This window comes from Aspergillus alliaceus (genome assembly GCF_009176365.1).
Source record: "Aspergillus alliaceus strain CBS 536.65 unplaced genomic scaffold BDW43scaffold_1, whole genome shotgun sequence".
NCBI lineage: Eukaryota > Fungi > Ascomycota > Eurotiomycetes > Eurotiales > Aspergillaceae > Aspergillus > Aspergillus alliaceus.
This window is the reverse complement of record NW_022474684.1, coordinates 635,982-659,361: the sequence shown is the minus strand read 5'-3', so window position 1 is coordinate 659,361 and position 23,380 is coordinate 635,982. Positions and strand designations below refer to the sequence as shown.

Genomic DNA, 23,380 nt, shown 5'->3' with positions numbered 1-23,380 from the left:
CCACTACTCTATAATTTATCTAATGTAAGGAAGAGCTTCAGCTCCCCATTCTAGTCTCGTTTCCTCCGTCTTCTCTACGGCACTTGTGACAACCACGAAATATCTTCTTGTCTTCTCAATTATTCTAAAATGCAAAGCGATCCATCATGTTCCCTCTACCAATAAGACATACCTTCCTTCGAGGTCTCCCCCGGTCATCAACCGCATCACTCCGTCGCATTCCTTCGTTTACCTCAAGATCTTCCCTCCCCCGATCTATTTCGACATGGCTCCTTCCTCGTAATGGCAACTCGATAAAACTGTCAAACACTCTCCCACGCGTATCGTTTACGTTCCGTGGCCGACCATTTTCCACAACGCGAGGCTCCCGGTATAGAGGAAACCGGTATAACAGATTCGACGGTCCACGACACGACTCACTCTTAATTCGCTTGTTACAAGATGCCAAACCACACCATTTCATAATAGTAGGGCTGGGGATCAGTGGCTTCTACATTTATAATACCGACACGGTAGAGGTGCGTTTCCCTGTTGTCAATGACAGGCGCCCGACGATGAGGCGGCATCACCTATACCAATTGAGCTAGGCATCACCCAAAAACGCAGCAATGGCCGAACATGTTGCTCTGTACCTTATGCTGATTCTTTTCACTTAGATGACTGGTCGCCGCCGGTTCAACTGTATCTCCGCGCAACGGGAACTCGCCATGGGCAAACAGAGCTACGAAGAAGTCCTGAACGAAGCACGTGGGAGAATTCTTCCTGAACACCATCCGATCACTATGCAGGTGAGCCGTGTTTTGCAGCGCTTGATCCCACAGGCGCCGATCGAAGGGGCAGACTGGAAGGTCCATGTGATAAAGGATGATGATATGCTGAACGCCTTCGTTCTTCCCGGGTAAGGTTCTCTGTCTTCTCCGGTCGCTCATGTCGTACTAGCTGTGGATATGCTTACTGGAGGTTTAGCGGCAAAGTGTTCGTATACACCGGTATCTTGCCTATCTGCAGAGACGAGGATGGTTTGGCGGCCGTACTAGGACATGAGATTGCTCATGTGGTGGCGCATCATCCGGCGGAGCGCATGAGTAATAATATCATCACCATGGGTGCCGCATTCTTTGTCTCCATCGTTTTCGACATTTCTGGACAATTTTCCTCAATGCTTCTGAACCTTGTGCACGGCCTACCAAACTCGCGGACACAGGAGGTAAGATCCGCAGTGTTCTCGGCTGCTAGACATGCCCCCAACTAATTCTCTCTTAGGCCGAAGCGGATGAGATTGGGCTAAGTACGTTCCCCCTGTTAGCGTTGATGTCACAGCTAACGCATACTAGTGATGATGTCGAGAGCCTGTTTCAATCCGGAGGCTGCAGTTAGATTGTAAGTTGTAAACCTCTCTCAGATTCTAGCGGTTTCTATGCAGACAAGTGCCATGGCTTGTATGTTGGCAATCTAACAGTCTTGGGTAGGTGGGCACGCATGCAAGAAGCTGAGCAGGGGGCGCCGCCTCAATTCCTGTCAACACACCCTTCAGTAAGTTATATATGAGTGCTAGGACTATCTTATAGAGCATGCGCTAACACAGGTAAAAGAGTTACAACCGCATGGAGGCAATTCGTGGATGGTAAGGTCGCTCTGGACGCTATTTTGGCTCGGATGCACTAACCCGATTTCCAGGTCCATTAAAGCTGAAGCGGCGTATGAGGACAGCGGATGCCATGCAATTGGAGGCTTTGGTAAGGTCCTACTCATGTTCTTGCCGTATGAAATGCTAACGATATATCGACATGCAGTACCAGGATTCCGACAGGCAGCTTATCACGACTACTGGTGATAGATCTACATGACGGGATCGATGGTTCAATCCCAGGTGGGTACCTTTGTATATTAATAGGGCTAGGGCTGATGAATTTGTACCATGATAATATAATGATGGATTCTCTTCTCACTTGTATATAAGAATAAATGTAAATAGTTAATGATAACTTACTTAGTTAACCTGTATTAGTCAGATGCGATGGGATAGTCCCAAAAGGGAAATGCCCCTCGGGGTGCAAACCAAACAAACACCCGCCTGCAGACCAGACCGTCTCCAAGCTCTCCGTCAAAAATTCCCAGAAACAGCTTCACGATAACGTTGTGGCTGATCTTATTTTCGTCTTCCTCTTTTTACTCAGTACATAACTTGAGAGGAAGCTCTTTGTCATTATGTCGTTGTCTATGCCCGGGCCTTCCCAGGCCGGCCTTTTCAAGCCTGGTTATCAGAGGTAAGCGAAGCCCACTTGTGAAATGTTCCGCCCGATATCCTCTGGAGCATATGCTCGAAATGGGGAACTACAATGAATCGGAAATGGATCGTATAAGGTCCGGTAGCTAACCCTGGAAAACCCTGCAGCCACGATGCCGAAGATGGAGCCGTCATTCGTAACATCGAAGCCTGCCAGGCTATCTCCCAGACCGTCCAAACGTCGCTTGGTCCCTACGGCCGCAACAAGATCGTCATCAACCACCTGCAGAAGATGGTTCTTACCTCGGATGCTGCTACTATTCTGCGCGAGCTGGAAGTCGTACATCCCGCCGCCAAGCTACTCGTCATGGCCAGTCAGCAGCAGGACATGGAGATGGGTGACGGTACCAACCTGGTTATCATCCTGGCTGGGGAGCTCTTGAAGAAGGCTGAGGAATTACTCCGGCTGGGATTGAAGTCGAGTGACATTGTCCAGGGCTATGAGAAGGCACAGAACTTTGCCCTGAAGGTACTAGAAGGTGGGTTTGTCTTTGTCTTCGATAGTCCAGAGGCTCTCTCAGGGGCTAGTACTGGATTGAGGTTTCCGCTCTGAAACTGAGTTTACTGACCAATGGTTTATTGCGCAGACCTCGAGGTGGATCGTCTGAAGGAACTTCGTTCTGAAGGAGAGCTTAGCAAGGCTCTCCGTACAGTCGTTGCCAGCAAGCAGTCCGGCACGGAGGACTTCCTGGCCTCGTTGGTCGCGGAGGCCGTTCTCGCTGTTCTGCCTAAGAACCCCGTCAATTTCAACGTCGATAATGTTCGTGTAGTGAAGATCATGGGTGGTAGCTTGGAGCACTCTCGCGTGGTTAGGGGAATGGTTCTTGGCAGAGAGCCCGATGGTACTGTCAAGAAGGCTTCTAGGGCCAAGGTCGGCGTGTTCAGCTGCCCCATTGACATTTCTCAGACCGAGACCAAGGGCACTGTCCTATTGAAGAGTGCAGATGAGATGCTTAACTTCACCAAGGGTGAGGAGGAACGCCTCGAATCCGCCATAAAGGAGCTCTATGACTCGGGTATTCGCGTCGTTGTTGCTGGTTCCACCGTTGGTGACCTGGCTATGCACTACCTCAACCGATTCAATATCCTTGTGATCAAGATCCTCTCCAAGTTTGAACTTCGCCGACTCTGCCGTGTCGTCGGCGCCACCCCTCTTGCCCGTTTGGGTGCCCCCATGCCTGATGAAATGGGCAGCATCGATGTCGTCGAGACCACCGAAATCGGCGGTGATCGTGTGACCGTATTCCGTCAAGAGGAGGCCAACACCGTGACCCGGACCGCCACCATAGTTTTGCGTGGAGCGACGCAGAACCACTTGGATGACGTTGAGCGTGCCATCGATGATGGCGTCAATGCCGTCAAGGCCATTACCAAGGACCCCCGTCTGGTTCCTGGCGCAGGCGCTACCGAAATCCAGCTCGTGGAGAGGATCTCTGCATTTGCCGATCGGACCCCCGGTCTTCCCCAGCATGCCATTCGCAAGTACGCCGAGGCTTTCGAAGTCATTCCGCGTACGTTGGCGGAGTCTGCTGGTCTGGATGCTACCGAGGTTCTGTCCCGTCTTTACACAGCTCACCACCGTACCAGCAATGGCGCCGAAGCCTCTTCAGAAGGGTCGACAGAGGGTAGCTCCGAGGAGGAGGAGCCCTACTGGACGGCCGGTGTTGATCTCGAATCGGGTACTTCTGCGGGAACCCTGGATGCCGCTGAGGAGGGTATTCTTGATTTGATGGCTTCCAAGAGCTGGGCTATCCGGCTGGCCAGCGAGACCGCTCGCACAATCCTCAGTGTCGACCAAATCATCGTCGCTCGTCAGGCAGGTGGACCAAAGCCACCTGGCCCCAACGCTAACTGGGATGAGGATTAAACATGGGGCGTAACAATATTTAATTGGGGGTAAAATAGGAATGTGATAGATACGATATCATGAAAAAGTCCATTGATCAAGAGGATTTGACATAACATGTGTTGCGAAAGTCGTAGTAATATTGGCTACTTTGTGTATAATGCGAGTCACCTTTGACTATATTACTCTTTTCCTATCTACTCGTATGACGTCGCAGGAGAATTATTCACATTAGTAGATTGGCTACTTCCCCGTCGAATTGTTGATGTCGAACTATGAGAAGGGTATTGGCCGGCGTTCTCACGTGACCGACGCCTGGATTTTCCGGACCGAAACTCGACTTTCTTTTTCAGTTCAAGAACTTCGGATAGCTCTTTGGTTCGGTCTGATTGAGCAGCGCTCGAATTCTGTCCATCTTCTTCCTCGCTTGTCCGTCTCCTCTCCAGTTCCACCCCTTCACAGCCATCATGTCAATTTCTTCGCAGGTCGCAGCTCGTTGCTGCAGGCAGATCGTCCGCCCGTCCGCCGCTTCTTTGCGCCTCTCTTCCTCGACATATCTGTCTCAGCGGACACGGAGATGGCAGTCCACCGAGGCGGAGGCTGCTGCCCCTGTCAACCCCAAGATCAACCAGATTGTTGACCAGATCAGCCAATTGACCCTTCTGGAGACCGCCGACCTCGTGTCCACCCTCAAGGTTCGTTCGTTGTTTGTTTCTTTCCACATATCGCAAGCCAATGTGGTGCAATATTTTGTTCCCACCGGAGGGGGCAATGAACGCATTGTTGGAACCAATTGACGTGGAACTATCTGTACTGATATCACTCTCCACTTACAGTCCCGCCTTAACATCCCCGACCTGCCCGTTGGTGGTTTCGCCATGGCCCCCGGCTCTGCTCCCGCCGCTCCCGTTGAGGAAGAAGAGGCTGCTCCTGCCCAGCAGGAAAAGACCCTCTTCAACCTGAAGCTCGAAACCGTTGACGCCGCCTCCAAGGCCAAGGTCATCAAGGAGATCAAGTCCCTCCTCGGCCTGTCCCTGGTCGACAGCAAGAAGTTCGTCGAGTCCGTGCCCAAGGTCCTGAAGGAGTCTGTTCCCAAGGAGGACGCCGAGAAGATCATCGAGACGCTCAAGGCCGTTGGAGCCAAGGCTGTCATGGAGTAAACGGGTTAATATTTTCGATGAATTGATATATACCCGGTCACTGCCTGTTTCCCGTCTCCGCAAACGGGCGATGGGGATCAGCTTGACCGGGACGTTGTGATTGGACTGCATCATCGAGCTGGAGTTTTGTCTCTCACCACTTATTACTATGTGTTTTTTTTTAGTGTTTTCTTTTCTCCGTCATATATCTCTTGAAATGTTTCTGATATAACCGGAAAGCGGGAAAAAGGCGGCAAGTGTACATTATCATCTCTTGATTTGGACAATTTGGATCCCTGATGGAAGAAAGATCTGTGTCTATTCAACTCTTCTGCTGTCTAGTGAGCCTTTTCCGAGGCGGATGGACGATAGATATGCTTCTCGACTGTTTTACTATTATGAAGTTAATCATGGTTTTCACTGCGAAACAATACGTAGAAGAGTCCCGAATGCGGGCGAAATAGAATCAGGAATGAAAGTAAGTTACGAAGAATATCTAATTCATTGCATTTATATAACCCAAAAGCCGTCTTGATCGCATTAATTGTCAAAGTGTGTAAAGAATACATTGCAGGTGAAGCTCCGGTAAGAAATCTCTCCGCCCGAGAGATACATCCTCAATTTATTTCATTACTTCTACAACCTCCCTCTCAATTCCTCTCACCACCACCACCAGCAGCAAAAACACCATGTCCTTCCCACGACCCTCAATTCCCCTCCGAAAATGCACACGAGTACTTCCACGTCCCGTATCCTCGCCCGCACCGCGCTTCACCTGGGCCAGCCCCCATAACCACTCCAACACTAGGATCAGGCCATTCCACTCAACGCCCATCACCTCCAAAGCCGTCCGCTCCCCCGCCGTCCGTCGCGCTGAACGCGCTGCAGCGCGAGTCCTCCGACCTACCGACACTCACACCGAAGAAGGCCTATGGAAACTCCCCGCACAAGGCGACCTAGGCCAACGGCTCAAATTCCTCAACGGCGCGAGCAAATACCTCTTCGCCGACCTCTACAAACACGTGAAAGTTCGCATCACCTACGATATGTTCTACCGCATTTCCCAACAGCTCTTCGACGCAGCCTACATCCAGCCCCCGAACCCGCAGGTCATCTTGGACATCGCCCGCAACAATGAAACAAGTAAGCCAGCCAGTCCCAGCCCCAGCCCCAGCCCTGGGATTCAAGCCAAACAGGAATTGAATTACACGGGCTAATAGTCGATGGGATACAGGCGTCAACATCGTCTTCAAAGTAGGCCACCACGTCTCTATGGGCGACATGTCCTACAAAGAATGGCTCCTCGCCTCGTGCGCCCTCGCCGGCGCAACAGTCCCCGTCATATACCAGGCGTCCCGCTACGTATCGATTATGGCTCGTACGGGCGTAGACCTGGGCGACAGGCCGCTACTCGACGAGCTTGAACATCTTGCGAACGAAGGGGATCCGAGGGCCGTGCAGCTCTGCGCGCAGATCCTGGACCGGCGGGGCGAGACCGCCGAGGCGACTAAGCTGATGAAGCAGGTCGTGGACCAGTTACGCCCATCGCTGGTGGAGCCGCGGTCGCCGGACGATGCGTTCCTCATCGCGACTCACATGGATTCGCCGTGGAAGGTGTACCGGGAGCTGCTGGAGAAGGCGGGGGACACGGCGGCGGCGGATGAGGTCCTGCGCACCGCGGCGCTGGAGTACCAGGATGTGCAAGCGTTGCAGGACTATGCGGCCCTTATGATGCGGGAGATGAATCTGGAAAAGTACGAGGAGTACATGAGTAAGGCGGCTAGCTCGGGGGATGTGACGGCATGTTTGAAGCTGGCGAATTTTTACCATCTTACGGCGCGGGGCTGGTTTCCTCGTCGGGGGGTGCAGGAAGATCAGGCGGCGAAGCCGAAGGGGGAGAAGACGGCGAATCCGGCGCAAAAGGTTGGGGAGCGGTCGTTTGGGGTGTTGGGGCAGGTGTTCTCGTTCTTGTTCGCGGATGTGAAGACGCATGCGGAGTATCGGAAGTTGGCGATGGATTGGTATGAGGTGGCGTTTACTCATGGGAGCACACGCGCGGCGATGTTTCTTGCTGTTCTTTTCCGGGAGGATGGTCAGACTCAAACTGGGTGGGAGATGCTTCGGTGCGCGAAGTGGGTTGATATTGAGGGATTTCTTCCCAAGACGCAAAATGAGATGACCAAGGTATGGTTGGGTGAGGACTTTCCTGAGATACCGCTTCGGCTTTTCGATCTTTGATCGGCTTTACCTATAGACATCGCGATGTGTGGTTTGTATTTGTTATGCTTGGTTTGATACCCGTGTGTAGTATACGCTGTACAACAATATTATTTATCTACGCCCGAATAGCATGTTGGGATAGCATCATTTTCACTATTCTTCTTTTTCTCCAAGATCAAAATAGATCATATAAAGTTCTACATTAAGTGGGCCCAGCTGTTAAACAAAACCAAACCCCCACCCCCCTTTCAACAAAGAATATATAAATTTGAGTATCTTGACCACCCTACTCCAAGTAAACTACTAATGCACAAATTGGTTTAGCGACTAATCGTTCTCACTTCTGACGTAGAACTGATAATAGACCAGTATAACAGATTCCATCAAAACTGGAGTCGCTTTCAAGTTTATCGATACCTCTAAAGCCTTTCTTTCTCGTAAAGCGTCTTCATAAATTCGTAATATCAGGCACGGCTACGCCGTGCTGGTACCCCTGTATTCTCTCAGGGGCATATAAGCCGATGGGCTTGGTTTTCTTTTCCTTTTCCTTTCTTACTTTCTTGAATACCCACCATAGTCACCTTTTTCTTCCCTTCCCTTTTCCTTTTCCTCTTGTCTTCAGCTCGACGAATCCAAGTTCCTTGAGTCCCTCGGCGAGGGGGGATGAGTCTCTCATTCCAGGGAAATCCTTGGCTGGGTAGACGCGGAAGGGTTCAGACCATACTTCGGCGAGGATAGGCATGGGCTGGCCGGTGTCTTCCACGTGCCCCCAGTTTATGAGCCGGAACTGGAGTCGATATAATCCAGCGGTACGGATTGACAAGTCAGAGAAGATGAAGAATGCCGCTGCTTGTTGCGTTTCAGGTACCTCTTTAGAAACTCTCTGTGTCATGCAATCTTCACTTGTCGGGTGGGTAGGGGACGTTGCAGGGTCTGGATCTGCGTCGACGTAAAAGGGGGAGACGAATGATTTCCCAGAGAGTAAAGGCGTAGACTGGCCTGGGGCATTTCCATTCGACCCAGCTAGGCTTTCGCGAACGGCACCTTCCCTATCCATGTCTGAAGAGGCTTGCTGGGAGGAAGTCACTGCTGGGAATAGTAGACAGCTAACTGCAAACCTTGGATCTTGCAAGATTCCTATGTCTTGTTCCGAACCCGGGTCAAAGTCGGTTAGGAGCATTTGGATTATGGGTGGTGGATCTACCGGCCGTCGGTCTCGGTCACCAGCACCGCATGCCCTTGCCGCTATTGGCTGTTGTCGAATGTGTAGATGGTAGCGGGATGCTCTTGAAGGTCGCCGCCGTGGGGGTGGGGACGGCACCGGTGAGTGGTGAATCAGGTTCTCAAACCCTGAAGGCAGGCCGGAGGGCGTCTGACGCTGTGACTGCGGCGCCTGATACTTTGTAGTGGGATTGGTGGTGAATATTGCCGAACCCTTATCGGAATGAACGGGGCTTGGAAACGTCGCGGAAGAACTACTGTACCTGATTGAACCCAGTTAGAAAATAGGAAGGTATGCGTAGCGAAGCGCCCCTGAAAGCACGCATTCTGTTTGGTTGAACCCAGAAAGATCCATAACGACCAGGAGCGACATCTGGAGCTTAAGAAAAGGGGGAGTTACAGAGATTCTACATCGTTTGCCCGCCCGGTGGAGCCTATAGAACCACGACTTTGATTTGATGTCTCATAATAGGAACCTGACGGTCCGCTATAGTCAACGTTTTTCGAAACGATTGACCGCTGCGCTGCAAATGGAGCAAGAGGCCCATGAGTCCCAGAAGTGATGCTATATCGGTGCTCTGCGTTGCTGTCCCGTCTTGCTCCTTCGAACACAAGTCTAGGAGGATTCGAGGGAATTGGCGTAGGATCATAGCTCTGACTATCGGGAAAGAGGAACCGCGGAGGTTCTTGAGCTGGGTATGGGTGACTAGGGATTGTTGCTGTTCCTTTCTCTGCATCGCCACGAGTGCTCGTATCGGGATACTGGCAGTCGGAAAGGGGTTGCATCCATTGTGGCAATGGGGTTTTCGACATCTATGCAGATGTATATTAAGGCTGATAGACTCTCGCCTGCTTTTTGCGTCCACTTGGCTTCTGATGCTGGCAAACGACGGGCGGTGGCTTCCCGGTTGCTGCAAGGTGGGCATCCGTCAGGATAGCAGGCAAGATGGCAATCACGTTATCGTAAGCGTTTGAGGAGAAGATATATAAGACTGCAGAGACTATTGACTGAGAATGGACGATGAAGCAAAGCGGGACACCCGTATGCCATGTACACGACTCTAGCAATTCGACGGCTACGACTTGGAACAGAATCCACGGCGATTCTGTACTGTCGGGCCCTGTCCTCGAATGACAAGGACGCGAAGATGACTACCCACCGGCGGCCGACTCCTTGAGCGTATCAAGTATATGCTGATTTGAGTAAAATGCGTTTTGTTAGCCTGCTTTAACTTGCAAGGCAGAACAACAGGGCAGTTGCACGAGGGGCAAGAAAAAGAAATAACCCAGGAAAAAGAAAAGCGCGAATCATCGTCCAAACAGAATAGATAAACATCGGTACAACTCACACTAGAAATAACAATACAAAATGATACTCTAAAAACCTAAGTGTGTGAAACAGAGCGTCTGGTGACCAATTCAGTCCTAAACAAGGCAGGAGGAGAGAGCGTCGCGACGGTCGTACCAACCTTGTAATCGCAGTATCTTCCACCCTTACTGACTCTATACCGATCTGTGAACGTGCAGAGAAAAGAGCGGATCTAAGAGTTCAGACTGGACGATGCTCTTGTGAGGGCGTGTGCGTATCCACTGTGTATGTGTGTGGCATTGACGAGCGAACTTAACCCTGCAGCGGCGTTGCGTCCCTGACAGAATCCAATCAAGAATATTCCCGAATTAATTCCCCCGGCCGGTTTCCCGACAAATGAGAAGAAAAATATGGACGACCACGACGAACAACAATAAAAAAGGGGGAAGGGTTGCTTTTTTTGTCCCCTTTACTGTTTCCCTTCAGTAATTTGAAGCTTTCATCGAAAGGTCGATAGAGATGGAATAGTCAGGAAGTGATGCAGAAGCACGATGTGGGTCAATAACAAATGACTATAGTCCCAACTGCGGCCAGTGTAGGCGCTATATAAGCCTGTAGAGAGACTTATGTCCCATTTTGTTTTTTTTCCCGGCGTTAGTCTCTTGCAATGACGCTAAGTATCAAGAGCCGGCCGTGGTGTGGGTAAGGATTCCAAATTCGGGCCAGGGCGATCATGTACCTACTCAGAAGGTATCTGAGAGTCCACTGTTAGGAGCAGATGGATGTCCAATCATTGTCTCGTATTCCTGGGCTCCAATAAGTATATCCTGGTTGAGGGAGGGTAGAGAGGGCCTATCGCTCTGGATTCCCGCGGCTTTTGCGTTATGATTCGTATTGTATTCTCAGGTATCCATGATGTTATCGGTGATGATGACCTGGCCGGGGTACGAATGCACAGGCGATCATGAAATTGAGAGGATCCAACCTAGTCCGAAGGTGAAGATGCAGGCGCAGGAATCCCCTTTCAAATTATCAGAAGACCTGGCGTAGATCAGTTGTGATGGACGAACGCCAACTGAAGTCATACACTTGAGTGCTCCACTTATCCCGAAGCATTTAGAACATCGCAGGGTTGACTCCAGATCTATAGTTACTAGTAGAATCACCTACCAGGATAGTTGTCCCTCTAACGACTGCAGCCCGTTCATGACATGAATAATAGTACTACGGATTTGTGGGGGGTTCAAGCATCGGACCCGTAGCATGAATACATATGCAGTGGAACAATGAGGCCAACAGGTAGAGGCTTCTACCCATGAAGAACTCACTAGCCTTGCCGAGGATTCATTCTGAGTCGCGGAAATCCTCAGTTGCTCTCCGAACATTCGGTATGTCGCTCGTCCAATAAGAAAATGCATACTTAGGCCACACGGCGGACCCTGGAATAGCCACCGATGCGCAGGGTTGTTGACCGCAATGTGAACGGGTGTACCTGTCAAGTGTGTACTGCGATAACTCTCCCCATCGCCTAATATATTCAGGACACCCAGCTTACAGGGTAGGGGTAGTTGGCTAGATGCCGGTTAGGTAATGGTTGTACGCCGAGCTCGAGGTAAACCATACTGTAAACTTTGAAAACTAAATGTCCACCAGGAGCCCCATCGAGAGATGGACCAGTACTGGAAACTTTAGAAGGCCGTCAATCTTCTATATGCACGGACCATCTCTGTTAGTCAAATTGCTTGAGTTGGACGACATATACAATTCTCCGTGATAATCATTCCAGGCAGCAAATCCGAACCGAGTAAAGCCAGAAAGGGAAAGAGGAGGGGGGAAGGGGGGGAGGAAACAAATAAAAAATAAAAAACCCGGTAAAAAGCACGATCAGTATACCTCGGCTTGGCAAGTCAATGGATGATCCTCGACCACGATTGCTCTGTCCTCAGTGGCCTGATCCAGCCGATTCCCTGCTCCAGTCGCTGTGGCTAACATCCTTATGGTGTGGAGATCATAACAGCGGTCACCGCCACATTGTCATGCGTTCTCAGCTGAGGTTTGTGTACGGAGGGCGTCGTACAGGATTCCCTGTAAATGTATGTTGGCTTATGCCCTAGTCCAAAATGGGCGCTACTCATGCATTAGCACTGCAACTGTTCTTCCTTGGCGAGGGAACTACTGCATGTGAGGTTGCCTTGCCGACAATGGCGAGTTATGTGTCACACTGTTGACTCCCAGACCAACGGTTGTGTGGACAGTGGGATAGTGAACTTATTATGATCCATGAGTGGGATGTTTAGCAAGCCCTGACCTAATTCCCGGAACCTTGAGAACTTTAAGGGGTGTGGCGTACGTCTGTGGGTAACTATCCCTGCAGGCTCAAGATAGCGTCGGTTCTATTTCACTCTCCGATATCCCATAACGAGTGGATCGACTGGAGAGCCAGTGAAGTATCTACCCGTTGTGGATGAATCACAATTGAGACTTGGGGCATTGGAGGACACTCTCCCTGCAAGGCGGGGACACATAATCATACGCATTGATGCTCATCCGATAGAGCCACCGAATGGCATGCTATTCACGCCCTATAGTATTAGAGGGGGTCCCGGTTTTATTCTTTTCTTTTGTTTCTATACGAGGGATGACTCAGCTCACATAGTATAACGATATTGGTCGGATATGGATTGCAACCAATAGTCAATTGCATGTATATTGAAACTGGAACTAAACGGACGAAAAACGATGCCCTCCCCACCGGGCCGAGCCCAAAAAGCTGGCTAAGGATACCACCCAATCATAAAAGCTAAAGAGGGGGAGTTGGGGGCGATGGCGAGTCGACGCGTCCATTCGGTCAGTCGAAATAAAAGGGAAAGGAAGGAGAGTGAAAAGATCAATAATCCATGGTCAAGTGACTTGGCCCAGAATGTCGGGAAGATCACGGGGTTCGTATGCCCTCCGTCATGAACCTTCTAGCTACGTGGGTTTACTCGGAGTAAGCGGATATTTGCCCTCCAGAAACGCTTCTGGTGAACCAGGCTAATAGGCTTGAATCTGGAATCCTATCTAGTACTGCATATTGTATGCCTGTTTCCCTTTTGAGGTCGTCTCGCTGCAAGATATGGAAGTTTTCCACAAATTGAAGCTTACTAGTACTTAGAAAATACTATAGCAGGAGGTCCGACTGATCACTAGAGGATCGATGTACAAAGCTCGCCTCGCATGATGTTACCTCTTACAGTAACGGGGTACGCTGATAATATCCAACCCAGCCAGAGACAAATGAAAAGGACCTGCTAAAAGTGAAGCGCATAAACTTTTCACTAGGTGAAGGCAGTGAAGTTTCTTGCATCTAGAGTACAGAGTAAAGGAAGCGTCGATCGGAAAGGACTGCGGGTATTCCTGGCTTTTTCCCATTTTCATTCCAGGGCAATTCTAGTATGGTATCCAGAGATTTGCGTAGGTGTGATGGTATGCTTTGGGGTTGGGTAAATGCATGGCTCCTATACCAATGTCAGGAAGATGCCAAATTCCCGTGTTGAGAAACCACGTAAACGGCCAGGAAAGGACTTCGGGGAATCTGGGAATAAACTCTATTCCCTGGATTTCCCGGAAAGCCTACGACTATACCTAGTATTTACTAGAAATCCACTCAGCGTGGTCCAATATGTGGACTACCGGACTGCCAAGATGCTATATAGCCTCCCGTTCCTTGTCGATATTGTCTCGTCACGTTTAGACGTGCAGGCTAGGCTTTATTGATTTCCAGGTTTCCAGGCACTTTGATATGCGTACCGACCCACAGAATTCAGAGTGAAGCCCTTAATTAGTCTGTAAATCGTACTTTGTCCGCCACCTGCAGTGCACAGGGCAATAAAACGCTGTGGGGCTCCTTGTTGCAGAGATCTATGCTTACTCGGGACTTAAATGAGACAGGGAGCGGGCAGGGGACAGCGTGTATGAGGTCACTCGCTTGCTGATAATGTACAAATGTATGGCCGGCATATGTATGTGAGCTCGGAATTTTCCGTTTTATATGCCATATTCTCGCAATTTTCACTTAATTGGGGTCCATGGGAAGAGAGAGCCACAAAGACATAAGCGATATCCCTTGACCGCATTTTATCCCCAGTTATGATTTAGCGGCATTTAGATAGCGAGAGAAACAAATTTCACATTATACTTGCATTCATAAATGATCAATGTGGGATGGATCAAGTTTAGTCTATATCATTTTAGCAATTTATCTTCCTCAAAAGAAGAGGCGCACTGTGGTTTTATATTCACATTGACAAATCCTTAACTCTGACCTTACATTCAATAGAACAGGTGGCCTACTTCGAGTGTACATCGGGCGCGACCGGCTGTGCTGGCATGATAGATAGCGCTGATACTCTCTTCATTTGATATCGTGCCACAACGCCACTCGAGGATATGAGAGAATAGAGTGCGGGGAATTTAATGAATGGGATATAGTCCAGGGTATCTGTGAGCGGGAAAGGAAAAGAAATAAACACCCGAAACTGAGAAAAAGGCGAAGAGACAACTGGCAGGAAGGAACACCTCATAGACATCAATAAACAGAAGGCCGAATTACCAAGGAACGACTTGAGACTGTCTTGCCAGAGAACGCCAGTAGGTCGGTCCCTCGTGAGCAGAGAGTCTTGATATTTCCACAATAATTGGTGTGGTTGCCCAGACCCAATCCACGCTTCACCCGCAGATGCCGCAGATCTAGATCATTATATAATGGCTGGCTGAGATTGGGTTTACTAGTTCATTAGTGTCTGAATCTAATGCAGCCAGATCGACTGCATTAGAGGTCTGTGCGTGTCTCAGGTCCCAGGAATCCCCATGAACGTATGATGGGGTGTGGAAAGTACGTACGAGATCAAGCGATCCTTCAAAATACGAGATCTAGCCCTGGATCCACATCAATACAGTACCTTGTACCATCACCCGGAAAGGGAGGATCGACACCATTCTGTTCCAGTGGGTATTTTTCAGGCGAAATCTTCATGACTGCATTGAGGCCAAACGGCAGATCTGGAACAACCCACTGTTTACGAGTGTCAAGAGATCTGCGGCTTTCCCCAACATAAACAATAACAAATCGGCCAAAAGCACGGTCCCAAGCAACGATGTGCCCGGTTTCCTCCCATCCCCGAGCCGGTTTCGAGCCCGCTTCGTCGGTCAATTTAGGCCTCGCAACCAAGTAGCCAAGTTGCATCAGATGTAGGGAACATTCGATCACTAGTGAAGCCCTATTGCTGTGTGGTCGAACACGAAGCAACCCCAAATTGGAAGGTGACCATGGTTCATTCGGTCTGCGTTCCACAAGTGTGTGATTATCCGGGAATTCAATCGTTGACCGCTGAGGGAACCAAAAGAAGTCATAATGTGCAGCCTCCTGAGATGATATTGAGACATGAATCTGGCCCCCTTCACATTCGTCTAGTAAGGTAGCGATCTTACCCAGTTCCAGCATCGATTTTGAGCACCCAATTGCTTCAATCTCTGCAATTAGGCGAACGTTGCTGTCGTACCCAGTACTGTCGCCATCGATTGTCAAAAGCGGCCGTTCCGAACTGATGCAGAGTGGATTTGCGATGCTAGTATGGAGCGACCTCTGTCTATTCCAAGTGACACCAAGTCTCTTCTCCATATCCTCTAGTTGAGCTTCAAGGATACTAAGAGACTCCGTTCCTGCAAGCTGCGGTAGTGCCTCTGCCATACCTCTGGCCGCCAGGAGGCCCCTTAGGTCCTGGAATTTCGATAGACCTGGCAGATTACCATTCGCGGATTTTGAAATCTGTTTTAAATAAAATATTGCTTTGGTATGGCTTCCGACGTCGATAAGAGCTTTCACACAGTCATACGCCGACTGGAACACATGAGGTGAGCCAGGACCTAGCCCTTTCATCATTTGATCCCATAGTTCTTGTAGTATTCTATCGCTCTTTAGCCTTGCGAGCAATGACAAGTATTGCCCAATGGGTTGAGTGGAGTCTTGATGGTCGGCCCAACACATTATACTGTGCAGATTGTATTCTGAACGGTGTCCACCAGCATTCTCTCCTGTAATGATGTTGAGCATCTCACTGGTATCATGGCCTGGTTCCCGAAATGATAAGAGTCGGAGAGAAACAAGAAGAGCGCTGACTAGGGTACCGCACGACTCTGGATCTAACCGCCGAGGACCAAGGATGAGATAACTTTCGATATGCCGTTTCAGAGAAGGTGCCGAAAAGGCGCAACAGGAATAATACATCCCTAGAGTAAATAATGAGCCAGATATGGGTACTCTCAGTTTCTCTAGCCTCGTAATGACCCCATTGATTGTAGAGAGTATTTCTGCATAAGAACTGTAACGCTGGGACCGTTCTAGTACCTGGGCTAAGTTCTTACAACCCTCTGATTGCAACAATGTACTACCGCATTCATCATTCACATTCTTTTCAATCCATACATGTAGTTGCTCAAGGCCCCGTAAACGACTCAGATTTCTCAACACCCGCCACCTTTTCCTATCGGAACCTGAGGTTCCCCGTTGGACAAAGTTCCATAGAGGTGGGGGAGGCGGAGTGTTCGAAGGCCATGGCTCAGAAAAGAGCTCCAGAAGGTGCTGGTCTATCCGTGAGTCACCTTCCAAACCACCAGCTTGCTTTGTAGTTCCTGTCAAGGCAAACCGTAGTAGCTGGGATGGTGTAGACTCGTAGAAGTGTGGAGCTACCCGTTTCGCATCGGCCGAAGCATGCCGGACTAGTGCTTGTGACTGAGGGAGTTGGAGTGGCAGGTTTTGCCTTGGCTTCAGCCAGAGGGGTAAACTGAGGCGTCTATACATTCGTTATACCGAAACGAACACTCCTTTCTATCGTCGCACGAAATCAGGCCATAGTAATGATATGATATGGGGTCCGGCATTGGAGAGCAAAGGCGGTGAAGGGAGACGGTAAAGTCTCGCAAAGTCGCGCTTCCGCTGTTCTTCGATTCTCCCCCTAGGTGTCTTATCTCCGATAATCTCGTCTCGAACCTAATCAACCCAACTTCACTTGTATTATCGCTTCCTGATCGCTCTACTGGCGTTATATCATCATGTCCGCTAAGAGCAGCGCCGAAAAGCCTGCTTCGAACCCTTCCGACACCAACGAGCCCGGCTCTGTCCAAGTCGAGAGACCTAGTGATTCCGCCGAAGGCTCCAACAATGTCCAAAAAGAGTCCGAAGAGGTAGCGGCGAAGTCGGTGGAAGAAGATGACACGGCCGCAAAGGCTCGTCAAAGACGGGAAAGGTTCATAGCCCTCCAGGCTCGCGCGGTAGGCCTTTTCTAATTTTCCCTTGTCCTGGAATACGTCGTATCACCCAGTATTTGGGCTGACGTCAGTGTAGAAATCTGCAACAGAACGGAACTTGAAGGAAACAGCAGCCGAGACGCAGCGTTTAGCCACCGACCCATCACTACTCTCGTCATTGTCTCGTAAACATGCGTTTGCGTCCCATAATCTACTTAAAGCTGACACTGAGGTCGCTGGCGAAGACTTTGAACGGAAACGAGCTTGGGATTGGACTGTGGACGAATCCGAAAAGTGGGATAAGCGAATGGATAAGAAACAGCGTCATCGGGATAATGTGGCTTTCCAGGACTATACGCAAGACGCGCGTAAGGTCTATAAGAAGCAACTACGCGAAATGAAGCCTGACCTAGAAGCCTACGAGCGAGACAAGCTAGCCGCTATTGAAAAGGCCGCTGCTAACGGCGACTTAGAAATTGTGGAAACCAACGATGGTGAAATGATTGCTGTTGATAAGAATGGGACATTTTATTCCACTGCGGATACAATCGGATTTACTGAGAATAAACCCGATAGAGCTGCCGTTGACAGGCTGGTAGGAGATCTCCGGAAAGCAGAGGAGGCTCAGCTCAAGAGGCGGAGAGAGCGCCGTGGCGACGAAGAGGGCGATGTCACCTACATCAACGAAAAGAATAAGCAATTCAACCAGAAGCTGGCGCGCTTCTATAACAAGGTATGTATCTAACCTAACTACTCATTATTCTGGACTGTGGGCTAATTGTCGCGTAGTACACTACGGAAATACGTGACAGCTTCGAACGTGGCACCATGATCTGATAGAAATACATGAGACTTATGTCTATAATACAGCGCAGGGCTTGCCGATAAGCGTTTGGTCGTGAATCTAGGACTATCAGGCCCGCAATAATCACAAAGGGCCATCCCAAGAAGTAACCGTGCAACCGGTGCCCTCTCTCCAAAAGTTGAACTCATAGCATGCTTTTCCTCCAAGCACTCGTCGCCAGAGCTTCAATTTTCTTTGTTCCCACAGCACCGTGTACGGTCTCGTCCTCCATTGCCTCGACCACGGCCTCACCTACCATGTCCACTTGGAAAGGCTTGGTTACCATAGTGCCGAGAAAATCAAGTCTATTACCCAAAAGCTCGTTGAACTGAGACCCGATGAAGCCTCCAAGTGCTATTGGCAGTGTGAACTTTCTGCTCGAATCATACATGAAGGGAGCCCGCATGAAGATATTCCGCATTTCCGGAAGCTTGGCTGATATGATTGTTTCCGCTTCTCGCTTTGTTGTGATGTATCTGCTCGGGAGAATAGGTGCGCCCGCTGCGGCAGAGATGAATACGAAAGTCGGAACATGCTCGTTGGACGTCTCTTGAGCCAGCGCAATCGCTGTTTCACTGAGTCAGCCTTTTGTTGCCTTCCGGCACCCAAAAATAGCATGTATATAGAGAGAGAGCTTATACTGACCTGAATCTCTGTTCATGAGCTCATAAGTCAATTGTCCATCTCTTTCCTTTGCTTCTAATGCCTCGCCTTCCCGTCTTTGTAGGGGGTTTTGGCTGCCCAGCTTCGATGAGCTGAAGGCCCTTTGTAGGCCACTCAGAATGGGTTCTCTTCCTTGCACCACACCTTTGTAGTCGGCCTCCAACAGAATGCCCATGCTGTGTACAACAGCGGTAGCACCGCTCAAGAAAGGCTTGTAGGATTCCGGTTTCAGCATATCCGCCTTGGCCCATTCTACAGAGCTTGCCCAAGTAGGCCGCTCAGGTGAACTCGAAATCGCACCCCAACGTGGTTCTCCGGATCGGCTACAGCATGCAAGTATGAATATTGGCGACCGATTTTATTCGGTATTGTCTAAGGACTCGTACCTGAGAGAGATTACCGACCAGCCCCTGGCCACCGCTGATCTGCATATCCTTGAGCCTAAAAGCGAATGAAAAAGGCAGTTCGTGATAAGCAAGAAATCCCAGTCGTCACCGCGGTAGAAAAGTATACAAACCTAGAAAACCATTTCCGCCCGCAACCACTACTCTTTTCGTGGCCATTTCTGAGTCCCACTTTGTCTGTTTAACGGAATTGGAGCGATAACAAAAACAAAGAATATAAGTACAAATCAAAAGTATGTCCAATGGATCATGGCGGGCGCATCTGGTCTGATCTTCGGAGCTTTCACTCTGGAACCACAGCTTCCGACGGCACCCCATCGTCATGCTTTCCCTCCGCACCATCACGTGAACCCGGCGGCGTTTTCGCGACAAGAATGCCAACCACGATAAGACCCAGACCTTCAAGCGCACCTCTATCTATCGCCCACCGATATATTCTCATTATTTTTCGTCCTAGTATAATTCTTCAAGACTAGCACTTGGCCTTTCCACATTCCACTATGCCTTCCGCGACGGCCACAAAGCGTGTGAGGGTAAGTAACGACCAAGACGCTATAGAAGGAACAAAGCAGCTAACGGCTAACTTCTACAGGGCATCTCCATTTACAGGCCATTTGGTATGATCTCCCCAACTGCCAATTTCGTGCCCCATTCTAATCATCACCAGTCTTCGGCAGCGAAGCCCAACCCTTCGACCCAGCCAAGAAACCCCCCAACGTGCCCGCTGACCACACCCACCAGTGGCGCGTATACGTTAAAGGCGTCAACGACGAAGATATCTCCTACTGGCTCAAAAAGGTCCAATTCAAGCTCCACGAGACATACGCCCAGAATGTCCGGACCATCGAACAGCCTCCGTTCGAGGTAACCGAGACAGGATGGGGAGAGTTCGAGATCCAAATCAAGCTCTACTTTGTCGCGGAGTCCATGGAGAAGCCGCAGACTCTATGGCACAGCCTCAAGCTGCACCCGTACGGGCCTGACGCGGAAGCCATGAAGGAGCGAAGGGACCAAGTCGTGAGCCAGAATTACGAGGAGATCGTCTTCAACGAGCCCGTCGAGCAATTCTATGATCTTCTTACGGGGGGCGCGACGCCGGCGCAACAGCAGAAGGGGAAGGGGGGCAAGAATACTAAGCAAACCGGTCAGCGGAATGTCAGGACGGCTGAGATACCTCCGACTGACTCTCCAGGCAACGCTTATAGTAAAGCAACCGAGGGCAGGGAGTTGGACCGGTTGGCGGAGGCTAGCAAAACAGTTGAGCAGCTGATTAAGGAAGAGAAGGAACGGCTTATTGAGCGGGAGAAGAGGCTAGCTGAACTCCGCGAGAGTGAGGGCGTTCCTGCCAACACGAAGAAGCGATAAGACCCCGCGTTTTTTGTCCTTTGAACGTCGTGAAAGAACCCACTCGTCTCGTCGCTTCGTATCGAGCCATGCCAGCGTCTCCGGTGACTTCGCTCGCTGAGCAGTTTGATGCACATACGTTGTGAAGTTGGAAAGGAGCGCTGTGAGTCTTGCGCTTACCAGACTTGAAGACTTATTGAAAGGTAACCGCCCATATTCGGAGCCTGTACTCCCCGAACCCGCCCATTACGGTGGACTAGACTGGGGAGTCATACCCATGCATTCTCCCAGGAGGTTTATGTCCTTCTTACCCTAGCTAGGAACCACCAGAAGGATCCCCACCATTCACACAAAAGGGGCCTAGATGATCTAATGAATATCTCGATGTTATCTCTGGAAGTTACAACAGTCCGGTCACTCAATTCAGAATAGGAGCATATCACTCAATGAGAATTCCGCATTTAGCCAACAACTTGCTATCCGTACTACCAAGTAATTTTATGTTATCAGACCTTCTCCACAACCCTAAGTCCATAACTCCGGCCGGACATCCGTATCCGCCTCCGCTTCCGGGCCCGAAGATATCCATGGATCCTGTTGCATGTCGGGTGACACCGCTCTTAAGGACAGGGAATCCATTCCACGATAATAGAGATCGGAGTTAGAAGATCACGCTGCGCCATTTTATACGGCCCAAATATGAATGTTCTCAAGCCAACTGGATTCAGGGTCTTAGTAAAGGGCCCGTGTATACAATGACGAATGATAAGATTCCGGAGGAACAATACTTGACTTCCTTTACCTCATAAGTGTTCATTATCAATGAGAAAAAAAAGCTAATTCTGAAACCCTCAATTCCGCTCTCAGGCTCGCTACTATGTACATGAAACTTTAAAAAGAACAGAAAGAAAAAAAAAAAATACATACTCCCCGTATGTCAACACCTAATCCTCGTAACTTGCTGTAGCTTTAGTCGTATCTCGGGTTTGTTTGAGGAACGGTATAAGGTCTGTTCCACCCGTTCCATGGATGCCCCCAGTAACCTTCTCATTCAATTCTTTCATCTGAGTCGTCGTTGACGTGGCCAGATTAACCTGCGCGGGTCCACTGGTCGGTGGTTTAGTTCTTGCCGCCATGATGATGTATCGCGTGACGATTTGTATGTGCGAGTCCCTGAATACTCCCAGAGACATGACCGCAGTGTTGTATGCGTCTCGGATTGGTGAATCAGCCTTGTGACTCAGCGCATAAGCACGAACATTCGTGACCCTGGTCAACATTTCAAGGAAGCGTCGGTGAGGGCCTGGCATGTAATTCCTCATTTCCTATATTGGGGAAGGGATTAATACTTGGTCGGGTGAAATACCTTGATTGGGAAGTAAATGGCACATACCTGCATGAACCCGTTGTTCTTTTTTGGCTGAGCCGAGCCATGATTCTTCATACCCCCGGTAGCGGAATGCTCCACGCCCAGGAATATGTCGAATGTCTGGATTAACGAGCTCTGTGCGTTGCTTCCTCCACTATATTGGTGCCATTTTCCTTGGCCATTGCCAATATCGTAGAAGACGCCATTCGGCAGTCCAGCTGATGCCATGTTTTTACTGCCCGCCAGAAGTGGACGGAGTTGATGGTAGAATACAGACGGGCGGTTCTTTTCGTACATCCGCTCCAGTAGCATGCGAAGTTCTTTGAGGCCTTTGCTGAACGAGAGAAGTAGATCGCTTACACGTTGAGCGTCATCAATATTGACGGCATGAATCGTGTCAAGCATCAACGGGATCAGCTGAGCTCCCTTGGCTTCCAGTGCGACAGAGATCATGAGGAACCATTCTTCATCTTGGGTTCCGGTGAATGTGGCGGTGACTGATAGAAGGTCAGGATCGGTGAGGTCGGCATCAGGGTGTGGAACTGCGAAATTCCATAAGTTAAGGGCTGCGTAGGTTGCACATGGGGGGAGCTCTAAGTGACTCGAAATTTCGATGAATGGGCATGATATCGCAGGGGGCAAGACCTAAAAGGTCGAGTTAAACTTATCCAGAGGGTTAGAGCCGAGCTGACTTACATCCTGAGGCTTGTCACCACCCCAAATATAAGCATGGGTGAGATAGGCAAGTAGAAGATAGGCTCTCCGCCACTCTGGTTCTCCTTGTAGCTTCGACGTGGAAAGAATAGGCAGATTTTCGACGGCCTGCCTGATAGTTCTAGCCTGGATATGGGCCTGTAGATCACCGACAACATGCTCCCATGGCCAGTAGTATGGATTCTCTATTATCGTCAAAGGAGGAGAATCGGGGAGAAAGCCATTTCGAAGGGACACGCCGTAGTCGCTGAGTGAGACGTCAGGAGTATAACGCATGGTGGGATGTAAAAAAGCACGAATGTTCTATAATAGGCCTTTCTGCCCTGGAGGTTATCTTCGGCACGATAGATTGATGTCTGAGCTAACTCTTATACATATTCATCGGTGCATAATGGTCTGATATCGAGGGTAGGGTATGGCGGAAGGATGAGACGGATCAAAAGACGGCTTCCGATTTAATCAATAATTCTAAGATAACATCCCTGAAACCGGTTCGCAATTCCGATGTACGACGAGAATTAGATCTCCACGAGCGCTTATCGAAAAGGGTATCGTCGGATGGTTCCTTCCCATACACGGATGTTGGGGCGGAAGCGGAAGGCCATCCGGCCCTGAAACCCCCAGATCCAATGAGGATACCGAAGGTGCAGCTAAATATGCATGACGTATAAAGTCACGCCTGGTAGCCCCCCAGAATGAGAATGTAATTCATTCTTTGATAATATCGCTAGGTAAC

At 49.8% G+C, this 23,380-nt stretch overlaps 9 protein-coding genes across 9 annotated transcripts; 5 read left to right on the top strand and 4 right to left on the bottom strand.

Annotated features, from left to right (window-relative positions):
• Positions 1–656: 656 nt before the first annotated feature.
• BDW43DRAFT_295916 (chaperonin-containing T-complex subunit CCT8) lies at positions 657–4,154 on the top strand (the record flags this gene model as incomplete). Its single annotated transcript, XM_032044133.1, has 11 exons — positions 657–898; positions 967–1,207; positions 1,264–1,288; positions 1,335–1,380; positions 1,470–1,533; positions 1,593–1,624; positions 1,678–1,741; positions 2,036–2,103; positions 2,193–2,267; positions 2,396–2,766; positions 2,875–4,154. The coding sequence occupies 11 exons, from the start codon at positions 657–659 to the stop codon at positions 4,152–4,154; spliced, it is 2,508 nt and encodes an 835-aa protein (XP_031906336.1).
• Positions 4,155–4,506: 352 nt separating this feature from the next.
• Positions 4,507–5,793, top strand: BDW43DRAFT_258335 (mitochondrial 54S ribosomal protein bL12m). Its single transcript, XM_032039962.1, has 2 exons — positions 4,507–4,828; positions 4,970–5,793. Exons 1-2 carry the CDS (start codon positions 4,601–4,603, stop codon positions 5,291–5,293), a joined length of 552 nt encoding a protein of 183 aa, XP_031906335.1. The 5' UTR covers positions 4,507–4,600; the 3' UTR covers positions 5,294–5,793.
• A 136-nt stretch (positions 5,794–5,929) lies between these two features.
• On the top strand, positions 5,930–7,640 carry BDW43DRAFT_258333 (uncharacterized protein). Its single transcript, XM_032039961.1, has 2 exons — positions 5,930–6,415; positions 6,507–7,640. Exons 1-2 carry the CDS (start codon positions 5,962–5,964, stop codon positions 7,508–7,510), a joined length of 1,458 nt encoding a protein of 485 aa, XP_031906334.1. The 5' UTR covers positions 5,930–5,961; the 3' UTR covers positions 7,511–7,640.
• A 302-nt stretch (positions 7,641–7,942) lies between these two features.
• Positions 7,943–9,715, bottom strand: BDW43DRAFT_6485 (velvet factor family protein). The gene is made up of 2 exons (XM_032050334.1): positions 9,114–9,715; positions 7,943–8,976 (listed from the first exon to the last, which is right to left on the bottom strand). Exons 1-2 carry the CDS (start codon positions 9,524–9,526, stop codon positions 8,070–8,072), a joined length of 1,320 nt encoding a protein of 439 aa, XP_031906333.1. The 5' UTR covers positions 9,527–9,715; the 3' UTR covers positions 7,943–8,069.
• Positions 9,716–14,528: 4,813 nt separating this feature from the next.
• On the bottom strand, positions 14,529–17,003 carry BDW43DRAFT_6443 (uncharacterized protein). The gene has a single exon (XM_032050329.1). The coding sequence runs from the start codon at positions 16,858–16,860 to the stop codon at positions 14,920–14,922; it is 1,941 nt and encodes a 646-aa protein (XP_031906332.1). The 5' UTR covers positions 16,861–17,003; the 3' UTR covers positions 14,529–14,919.
• Position 17,004: 1 nt separating this feature from the next.
• Positions 17,005–18,219, top strand: BDW43DRAFT_6444 (pre-mRNA-splicing factor SYF2). Its single transcript, XM_032050331.1, has 3 exons — positions 17,005–17,330; positions 17,404–18,039; positions 18,096–18,219. Exons 1-3 carry the CDS (start codon positions 17,112–17,114, stop codon positions 18,141–18,143), a joined length of 903 nt encoding a protein of 300 aa, XP_031906331.1. The 5' UTR covers positions 17,005–17,111; the 3' UTR covers positions 18,144–18,219.
• Positions 18,174–19,450, bottom strand: horA (ubiquinone biosynthesis protein COQ11). The gene is made up of 4 exons (XM_032050327.1): positions 19,331–19,450; positions 19,200–19,254; positions 18,796–19,136; positions 18,174–18,717 (listed from the first exon to the last, which is right to left on the bottom strand). Exons 1-4 carry the CDS (start codon positions 19,374–19,376, stop codon positions 18,296–18,298), a joined length of 864 nt encoding a protein of 287 aa, XP_031906330.1. The 5' UTR covers positions 19,377–19,450; the 3' UTR covers positions 18,174–18,295.
• Positions 19,451–19,493: 43 nt separating this feature from the next.
• On the top strand, positions 19,494–20,795 carry yaf9 (YEATS domain-containing protein YAF9). Its single transcript, XM_032050311.1, has 3 exons — positions 19,494–19,750; positions 19,810–19,834; positions 19,885–20,795. The coding sequence occupies exons 1-3, from the start codon at positions 19,718–19,720 to the stop codon at positions 20,580–20,582; spliced, it is 756 nt and encodes a 251-aa protein (XP_031906329.1). The 5' UTR covers positions 19,494–19,717; the 3' UTR covers positions 20,583–20,795.
• A 580-nt stretch (positions 20,796–21,375) lies between these two features.
• BDW43DRAFT_6037 (indoleamine 2,3-dioxygenase) lies at positions 21,376–23,334 on the bottom strand. The gene is made up of 3 exons (XM_032050291.1): positions 22,627–23,334; positions 21,955–22,575; positions 21,376–21,886 (listed from the first exon to the last, which is right to left on the bottom strand). Exons 1-3 carry the CDS (start codon positions 22,918–22,920, stop codon positions 21,506–21,508), a joined length of 1,296 nt encoding a protein of 431 aa, XP_031906328.1. The 5' UTR covers positions 22,921–23,334; the 3' UTR covers positions 21,376–21,505.
• Positions 23,335–23,380: the final 46 nt, after the last annotated feature.

Bases quoted from the DNA above. Each gene is read 5' to 3' on its own strand.
- BDW43DRAFT_6485 (XM_032050334.1), bottom strand. From the start codon at position 9,526: ATGTCGAAAACCCCATTGCCACAATGGATGCAACCCCTTTCCGACTGC. The intron at 8,977-9,113 runs GTAACTCCCCCT...GGGTTCAATCAG, and splicing joins GCAAACGATGTAGAATCTCT to GTACAGTAGTTCTTCCGCGA.
- horA (XM_032050327.1), bottom strand. From the start codon at position 19,376: ATGGCCACGAAAAGAGTAGTGGTTGCGGGCGGAAATGGTTTTCTAG. The intron at 19,137-19,199 runs GTACGAGTCCTT...TGCATGCTGTAG, and splicing joins TGGTCGGTAATCTCTCTCAG to CCGATCCGGAGAACCACGTT. The intron at 18,718-18,795 runs GTCAGTATAAGC...TCAGTGAAACAG, and splicing joins GCTCATGAACAGAGATTCAG to CGATTGCGCTGGCTCAAGAG.
- BDW43DRAFT_6443 (XM_032050329.1), bottom strand. From the start codon at position 16,860: ATGTATAGACGCCTCAGTTTACCCCTCTGGCTGAAGCCAAGGCAAAAC.
- BDW43DRAFT_258333 (XM_032039961.1), top strand. From the start codon at position 5,962: ATGTCCTTCCCACGACCCTCAATTCCCCTCCGAAAATGCACACGAGTA. The intron at 6,416-6,506 runs GTAAGCCAGCCA...GATGGGATACAG, and splicing joins CGCCCGCAACAATGAAACAA to GCGTCAACATCGTCTTCAAA.
- yaf9 (XM_032050311.1), top strand. From the start codon at position 19,718: ATGCCTTCCGCGACGGCCACAAAGCGTGTGAGG. The intron at 19,751-19,809 runs GTAAGTAACGAC...TAACTTCTACAG, and splicing joins CGGCCACAAAGCGTGTGAGG to GGCATCTCCATTTACAGGCC. The intron at 19,835-19,884 runs GTATGATCTCCC...AATCATCACCAG, and splicing joins CTCCATTTACAGGCCATTTG to TCTTCGGCAGCGAAGCCCAA.
- BDW43DRAFT_6037 (XM_032050291.1), bottom strand. From the start codon at position 22,920: ATGCGTTATACTCCTGACGTCTCACTCAGCGACTACGGCGTGTCCCTT. The intron at 22,576-22,626 runs GTAAGTCAGCTC...TCGACCTTTTAG, and splicing joins GTGGTGACAAGCCTCAGGAT to GTCTTGCCCCCTGCGATATC. The intron at 21,887-21,954 runs GTATGTGCCATT...TCCCCAATATAG, and splicing joins AGAACAACGGGTTCATGCAG to GAAATGAGGAATTACATGCC.
- BDW43DRAFT_6444 (XM_032050331.1), top strand. From the start codon at position 17,112: ATGTCCGCTAAGAGCAGCGCCGAAAAGCCTGCTTCGAACCCTTCCGAC. The intron at 17,331-17,403 runs GTAGGCCTTTTC...ACGTCAGTGTAG, and splicing joins TAGCCCTCCAGGCTCGCGCG to AAATCTGCAACAGAACGGAA. The intron at 18,040-18,095 runs GTATGTATCTAA...ATTGTCGCGTAG, and splicing joins TGGCGCGCTTCTATAACAAG to TACACTACGGAAATACGTGA.
- BDW43DRAFT_258335 (XM_032039962.1), top strand. From the start codon at position 4,601: ATGTCAATTTCTTCGCAGGTCGCAGCTCGTTGCTGCAGGCAGATCGTC. The intron at 4,829-4,969 runs GTTCGTTCGTTG...CTCCACTTACAG, and splicing joins ACCTCGTGTCCACCCTCAAG to TCCCGCCTTAACATCCCCGA.